Source organism: Prunus persica, chromosome G4 (genome assembly GCF_000346465.2).
Source record: "Prunus persica cultivar Lovell chromosome G4, Prunus_persica_NCBIv2, whole genome shotgun sequence".
In the NCBI taxonomy this organism is placed as follows: Eukaryota; Viridiplantae; Streptophyta; class Magnoliopsida; order Rosales; family Rosaceae; genus Prunus; species Prunus persica.
In genome coordinates this window covers 10,159,060-10,167,633 of record NC_034012.1, presented here as the reverse complement: position 1 = coordinate 10,167,633, position 8,574 = coordinate 10,159,060, and the positions used below count along the sequence as shown (strand labels likewise).

The 8,574-nt window shown below is 38.1% G+C and overlaps 1 protein-coding gene and 1 pseudogene across 1 annotated transcript in view; both read right to left on the bottom strand.

Annotated features, from left to right (window-relative positions):
* The window catches only part of LOC18780207 (glutamate receptor 2.8), a 6,964-nt gene extending 4,961 nt beyond the window's left edge, over window positions 1–2,003 (bottom strand). Inside the window, exon 1 of the mRNA XM_020561427.1 lies at window positions 1,705–2,003. Within this exon, the coding sequence (XP_020417016.1) occupies window positions 1,705–1,972 (268 nt within the window). The 5' untranslated portion in view covers window positions 1,973–2,003. The remainder of the gene's footprint in view (window positions 1–1,704) is intronic.
* Window positions 3,761–6,996, bottom strand: LOC18780791 (annotated as a pseudogene).

Here is an 8,574-nt window from a genome sequence, read left to right as displayed (position 1 = left end):
ATTTTCACTTGGTGGTGCTGTAGTGAATCCAAATCCGGGGAGGTACCTAAGGTAGTGCGTATAGCACTCCAAACTGACATTCTAGACTCTTTTGTACTCTTGTACAAACTTATTATAATGATAAATATTAATTCTAATATTGTGTAACCCTCCACAATAGTCTAGCTCCCGATAATCCCCCCTGGAAGGGTGAGATTACTCCGGGAGACTCACGGTCAACCAAGGGTCAAACTACTCTAACCCTGGTCAAACGGACCTGCAGAACCCACGACCTCCAATTTCCGATCCGAAAGTCTCTATGGGTTCTACCAGGTATAGGACACTTGTCCTGCGAGTTTGGTTCAGATCAGACGGTCGGATTTCTCAAGATAGCATGATCTGACGGTTAATATAAAATATAAACTTTAAATTATTATTCGGAACATCCGGGGCTCCGATTCACGATCCGTGAATTTCTACACGATCCTAGAAATACCTAGATTAACATATATTAAACTTGGGACCATCCAACGGTCCCAACCTATCGAACCCGGATAACGCACACTATGCGATTATCCGTTCGATAGTCAAACGACGTCCGAATTGAGATCCGCAAAATCCTACGCACTCGTGACAACCTAAGGATCTCATCGGAATACATCGCTACTTTTTCTACAGTGCCCACTTGCCGGCAGCGCGTGGGTGCCCAAAGCGATAATGCTTCGCCGAAAATCTCAAAACCACTGCTCCAAACTCCTACCCTAGGTATAACACCTTATTTGGAGCCACTTTTGTTCTTGGACCTACCCCAAAAAGTGGCCGGAAATGGCCGATCACGGCGGCCGAAGTTTCGGCCGATTTTCAATTCGAAAATCGAGTTGGCTACGCTAAGAATCGATCTAATCCTACCCAACCATCAGCTAGAGCAGCTCGAGAGGTTCAAAATCCATACCTGGGTCGACGGAATTGGTGGCCGGAGGAGGGAGATTGGCGGCTTTGAAGTTTGGACGACGTCGGCCGCTTCATCTCCAAATTCCGGCGAATCCGCGGCGGCTGGCGGCGGGAGGTGGCTGGGGTAGGAAGAGGACGACGCCCCGGTCATTTTGGTACCGGCCCCGTCCACAGCCGTGGCCGGTGGCCGGAGTTTCGAGGAGAAAGAGAGGAGAGACCGACGGGAGAAAGAGAGAGGTCGCGGGGGGGAGAGAGAGAGAGAGAGAGAGAGAGAGAGAGAGAGAGAGAGAGAAAACTAGATTTTTATAAAAATCCCATTTCGAAATATTTACGATTGTGCCACTGGATTTCTTTTGACCATATCTCTCTCGTTACAACTCCGATTCGAGCCCATTACGTGTCTATGAACTCGTCTCAGTACGACCTATCCAAAAATACAAGTCACGGTCCCAAACTCTCTCCGGTTAAAAATATGACTAAAATACCCTTAAATAATTAAATAATTAAATAAGGGTTAAATTCGGGGTCGGGGTGTTACAACAATACACTCTCTAAAATTTTATGTTGCGTGATCCTCTTCAGTTTTATATTTTCAAGCAAGAAAAATGGATACATGATCTAGTTTTCCTGTTTGGTCTAAGGGGTTAAATAAGGAAGCTTGAAGGTTTCATCATTGACACGTGTTTTGTGAGAGAGTTGTCATATTATGTACACAAATTTCTGCTCAACACACAGCTTAACAGTGAAGAGGAAAAAAAAAAAAAAAAAAGGTACCTGCAAGAGCTGCCTGCAGGGGGTCCCCTTGAGAGTTTCTGATCTTCAAATCCAAACGCTGATTGCTTGTGTTAATGAAATCTTCCACCGCGATCTGCATTGCAATGCTCTCTTCTTTGCCAATTCGAGAACTGTTGTCTACAATGGCACCTAGTATGCCTATGAAACCATCATCCTTTGTTGTGTCACTAATTCCATCAACTATCAAAATTTGTTTAAGTAGTAAAACAAAGGCCATGAAGGAGAGAAAAGCTGAAAAGTTATCCATTCTGTGCAAATATGGCAAGTAATGGCTTTGTTTGTTTTCCTGTTTATAAGAAATAGAATTGGTCTCACATTCTTTTATGCCTATTAAAATGACTCCCTTCGTTTTCTTGGGTTCTAGTCAATGCAAGGAATTGTCTTTCCTGTCTTTTTCTTTTGATCACTAAGGATCAAATCTCTCTGCAGAATGTGTGGTGTTCAGCAATTATGGTTTACTTTCCTCTGGTCATTAACAAGACAAAAACAAAGATGATCTTTGTTTGTTTTCCTGTTTATAAGAAATAGAATTGGTCTCACATTCTTTTATGCCTATTAAAATGACTCCCTTCGTTTTCATGGGTCCTAGTCAATGCAAGGAATTGTCTTTCCTGTCTTTTTCTTTTGATCACTAAGGATCAAATCTCTCTGCAGAATGTGTGGTGTTCAGCAATTATGGTTTACTTTCCTGGTCATTAACAAGACAAAAACAAAGATGAGATAGTAATAATGCCGTGAATTAGCAATTTCTTTTCGTGATCAATAGGGAGGGGGATTTGAACTTGGGTCCACTTTCAAGTCATAGTCGCTGTAAATTAACAGCAATTAAATCGTTTACTTAAATTTCCAAGCAGGTCAACATCAATTATACATAGTACGGTTGAACGTAGAATGACTACTTGATCAGTTTCTAGTAAGATCTATATATATATACATATATATGCAGTTAAGTAGATAAAAAATAAGTCCTACTTAGACATGTTCATTTTGAAAGCTATTCTTTTTCATGTTTGAACAAGCACCGTTGCCTTGGCATTCAAGTTCATGTTCTTTGGATTGTAACGTTTATGAAGAAGACAAGATACATACAAAAATAACAAAATAATGGTCTAAACTATTGCAAGTTTTGAAAATAGGGTTCTAAGTACCTGTTGGTCTAAACTGTTGAAAGTTTAGAAAATCATGGGTCTTTGAATTGTTCCAAGTCATCAGTTCTTGCAAATAGAAATGTTTTGCCATACTTTGGAAAAGCCCAAAGGAGAGAGAAATTTTTTAAAAGAAGCCAAAATGGACAAAATTGCCCTTATTTATTTTTGGATTTCCTAAGGAATCCTATTTGCATGTTTTTGATTTAAAAGTTAAGAAGTTTTTTTGTCTTTTTTGAAAAAACTTTGGCTTTTTCCAAAAGTGAAAGTTTTTTTGTGGTTAAAACCTAAATTTACTTTACTTTTAATGTATTTCCTCAAATATGACTAAAACCTTAAATATGAATAAACATGAGTTATTTTAGGGTTTTAAGGGATTTGGCCCTTCTTGTATTTTATATTAGGACTGACCTCATGCCTTTGACAGTTATGATTTAAGTCCAAACTTGACTTGTGAAGCCACCATCACTTGCACAAGAGTCATTGAAGAAGAATTGTCCACTATATCTGATTGTTGTATCCTTTTGTGTGATTTTCTTTTCCCTTGGGTCTAATAATTTGATGTGCTTTTAAGATTAGATTTTAATCCCACCTGTTGAATCATAACAAATAAATTCACACTAACCCGAATTATTTCGTGTTCAATTTGATTCATCAACCTCGAAATTTAAGGTTAGGCAACTGCATATATGCTTTAAATACAACTGTATAAGGTTACACCCCAAATCAACTTTTTCAACCAAAAATGTTGTGTTTATCAAGGCACATCACTACTCTTAATTTGAATGTAAGCGGAACATCAATTTCTATGCAACATTGTGTACTTGTTCTGATGTCAGTGAAATATTTGAGAATATGTTCATAATTTCTTGGCAATGGCCTTACAATGGCTAGACTTCACCAGATTGCGAGTTAGATGCATTTGGAGGATTTCCAGGAGTACTTTCTGCAATTTCACTTACTCTTCTTGAGAACCGTCTCTTTTTATTCCACCACTGTTTCATTACAGCCATCATTAACTTCCAGATAGCTTTATGTTCAGACACAGAAATGCATGCACGAAAGATGTAGATCGCAAGAGCCATCGAAGATGTGCCTCCCGTGAAAACGAATAACACCCAAAAGTAACTGGGGCTAAGACTAAGACTAAGAGGTTCATCATCTGGTTCTATGTCTGTGCACTTCTCAGATGCAAGCATGGCATTCTCTAAATCTTGAAGCTTACCACTTTCGGATACCTTGAGCATTGCTTGACTTACACTAGGAAGCAATTGAGATCCCCTTGGAAAAGCCTGCAGCACAAGCAAGAAGTTCATTAAATCACATCATGCATTTTGTTGTAGAAATGTGTACTAAATAGTGCAAATGAAAAAACTTCTAAGATAGAAAGTTACAAATCCAAATCCTCCATTTTTGTATGTAGGCCCAGTCATGGTAAAGCTTTTGCAGTTTTCTGCAAGGAAGACTTTGGCCAAAGCACGATCAAGAAAAATGGCTGAAATTTCTTTGCTTCTAAAGGCTGGAGCATACTGATCACCGGAGGAGAAATTCTTGATGTTGTTGGGATGGAAGAGCAACACTTCCTGCAGATATTTCCAAATATAGGATACTCCAGAACAACCAACCATGGCATTGCTATTTTACAGTGACGCTACATCAACTACAGTCGGTTCAAGCTTTGATACTGTCAGCAAACTCGCAAGGTTAGCTGTGTAAGTCTGCGTGATAACTAGCGCCATGAACAGCCACACAACCATTGTAATCCGCGACAAATTGCTACTAAACTTGTTCCCTTAGTTCAATCAATCAACAAAAGTTAATCAAAAGAGACAACTAATCGATGCTTTGAGATAAGCTTCAAAGTTAAAGCTTGTGAAGAGATTCTCGAATGAAGATAAATAAGTTTTGTTCTTACCATTTAAGGAGAAGAGAGTGCTAAAGGCTAACCAAATCATGGTCCCTATTTGTTTTGAGATGGAGCCTTTGAGTTCAGGGCAGTTGTTTCGCTCTATCAACCATATGACAAAGCCATTGTAGATACTTGTGACTCCTATTATAACCCACATTGCGTTTGTGAATGGCTTTATGAATAACCATGCTTTCTTTCGTGTCCGAACGGGTACTATCATTACCATTCCGGGTTCAGTGTAGGGAACTGTAAATTCTGCATGCTGATATCTCTTGGCTACTATAGCTATACTACCAACTGCTGCATCAAACTTCTGCTTCAATCCATTCAAAATTGAAAAAAGCAATTGTGATTAGTATCATTTGTTTGACAATGTATATAATCCTGCAATCAACCTCTTACCTTTAAATGAATTTGCTCTACTAATTAAAGCATCAAATGTTCCATTGAAGGGAACAAATTTGTACGGCAAATCAAATGGCAATTCTTGTAAAGAGGCTGTAAAGAGATCAATGGCAAGTCCTTTATAAGAGAAAGAGATGTTATTTCCCGAGTAATCTTGTTGCACTTCCACCTTCAAATATTGTTTGAATGTTGCTCTGGTTGGCACTCCAATTTTAAGTGGATTGGCACTTGTTGGTGGACTCCATCCTTTTGGCGTATCCCGAGCCCTCCCTGGCCAAAATACTTGCCCCAAGCCATTCATGGAAGAGCTAAAGGTAGCACTTTCACCAATAGTCTGCGAGAAACCTAGTCCATCTGACCAGAAACCAAGTTCTATGTAGCTCTCTCCCATCACATTGATGATCTGAAATGTATGTGCTGGAGATATCGTTTGGTCGGTAAACTGAATCTTCCCGCTTAAGCCATGACAATCACTTTGCAAAATGTTTGATAAAATTTGCTGCCTTCCCTGCTTCTTCTCCCTCATTGCAAGAGCCACAGTCCATGCTGCATCATAAGCCTGCGCTGCAAAAATGCTTGGTTCATGGTTGTCCTCTTCAGGATACCCTAAACTAAACCGCTGACAAAATTTATTGTGAAAATCCCGAAAATGGGGTTCATTTTTGGGGATGTAGCTCTTTACTCCAACAATTCCTTGCATTGAGGAGATGGTGGAGGCATTCAAGGAAAGGACAAGGCTTGCAAAGGGATCAGTAATGATCCATACACAATCCTTTTCCACCATTTTCATTCTTTTTGCCTTCTCAAATAGCTCAATTGCCAATGGCAAGGACAAGTGGACCACAAACACTCTATTTTGGCTGATCTTAAGTCTCTCAAGATGCTCTGACCATGATGAAGCTAAAGATGGGAGAGCTACATAATGGCTAATTTCTGCGCCTACTTCTTTAAGAGCATTAGAGAGATGGCTTAAAACTGCTGTAGCTGCAAAGTCTTTTTCTTCGTATATAGACTTGATGCCACTCCCAAGATTGAATCATTGCTGCTATGGCTTCCATTTGCTTTAATTGGTTTGGTGAAGCTTGAACTAGAAAGGTCCACAGCTCGGTTTCCCACTTTGGAGTTGCATCAGCTAAAGAAACAATCGGAATATGACTCTGAGTTCCAATCTCAGCGACTAACGATACCTCTTCCCATGTTTGTGGACCAAGAATTGCTTGCACTTGATGTGTATCAATAAGATCTCTTGCTGCATTTTAATTTAATCAATGTAAGGGACATTGGAATTGCATATATGTAGTTCTTGCTTTTGCAAACAAAAATTCAAAGAACTAGTTGTAGAAATAGTGCTACATCATGCATCCTATGAGATATCCTTGTTGGCTAAAAGAGGAAGACAACCAGACAGTGGTAGGGAGTTTGAAAGAACCTGATATAGTAAGCTATCTTTGATTGATTACTCTATGCGCTTCTTAGATAAAATATAACAAACTTCTGCTAAGAACACAGTTGAATTAGAGGTGGAGAAAAAAAAAAAAAGGTACCTGCAAGAGCTGCCTGCCAAGGCTCCCCTTTAGAGTTTCTGATGTTCAAAACCAAACCGTGATTGCTTTTTTTGAAGAAATCCTCCACTGCTATCTGCATCGCTACGCTCTCTTCTTTCCCAATTCGAGAACTGGTATCTACAATGGCACCCAGTATGCCCATGAAGTGGTCATCCTTTGTTGTATCAGTAATTCCATTAACTCTCAGCCTTTGTTTAAATAGTAAAACAAAGGCAATGAGGGACAGCAAAGCAGTAAACTTGTCCATTTTGTGCAAATATGGCAAACAATGGCTTTGATTCTTTTCCTATTTATAAGAAATGAAGTTGGTCTGATATTTTTTACTCAGTATTAAAATGTTTCCCTTCTTTACTTGGGTCCTAGTCAATGCAAAGAATTGGTTTTTGTGTCTTTTGCTTTTGATCAGTAAGGACCAATCTATCTGCAGAATGTATGGTGTTCAGGTTATTGTTTACGATCTGGTCATGGCATTGGCATGAACAAGATAAAAACAAAAATGTGATGGTAAAAGAAGAGGAAATGAGACAGAAAAATGTATAGCATCCAATGCATATCATGACGGGGATTATCGGTAAATGTTTTTTTATTTTTATTTTTTATAAATCAATTGGGGATGAGGATTCGTACTTGAGACATCTTTCAAGACATCTTTCAGTAATTGTTAACTGCATTCATGTTGACATTGTCTTCATTACTTAGATTCCAAGCAAGTCAACACCGATCATCCATAGTAGGGCGAAACGTGTAACGATCCACTTGATCAATTTCCTAGTAAGATTCATATATACATATTAATATATCTCTCGTTCACCATCCACTTAAGTACATGAAAATTAATTAAATGCTACTTTGACATGTTCATATTCTTTTTTATGTTTAAACAAGGAGCGTTGCCTTTGCCATTTAACTTCATGTTATTTGGACTGTTTTATGAAGACAAGGTGAAAGCTTACGTTACATATCAAGACCATGTTTAATTATATGGGAATTAATGTTGGTCTGCAGACTCTGCACATTGCAGTCTATGGTCTATACGTGTTGATTGATCTAAAGTTTTGAAAACAATGGTCTTTGAATTATTCTGAGTCATCAGTTCTAGCAATTAGAGAAAACATTAGATTAATTCCTCATTCTGCAGAGTCTTGAATGATGGAATGCGTTGAAGAATGTTTGATTATCCTAATTACTTTCCTCAAATTTGACTAAGGAAGTGATTAACTTTTTCGGTCAAATTTGAGAATAATTAAATTAAGAGTTGTTTTTGTTGGAAGTTTGAAAGCAAATGTCTCACATTGGAGGAAACAAAAGGTTGGTGGGCTAATGGGTTTGGTAGTGAAGGTTATACATGGTTGGCTTGCTTGATTAATAATAATATTTAAATAATCAAGACTTGGGCCTTGGGGTCTCTGAAAAATAAAAGAAATACACCCAGCTCGAAAATAAAATAAAATATTTTATTTTTTGAATTTCTTTTAGCAGAAGTTAAATTCAAACCAAAAGTCTTATCTTTTCGTTTGAATTTGAACAGGTATAACTGATACTAACTGCTATTTTGAAGGGGTGCAATTGTGTTATAAAACCACAAGTCCTGTGAGATAGACGTCTGTTGAACTTCAAGCACTGAAGAGAGGCGAAATTCTATCTTTAGGACATTGCGAATCTTCAAGCCTCTATCTTCAATAAAAGTCAGTATTCTGTATTTAATTTATACAATTTTCGTATTTTGCTACTGTTTCTACATTTCATAATCGCGCATTAATATAGTGATCCTATAATATAAGATATTTATTGTTTTTTCCTAACAGTTTTGAGTTCTTTTTGGATT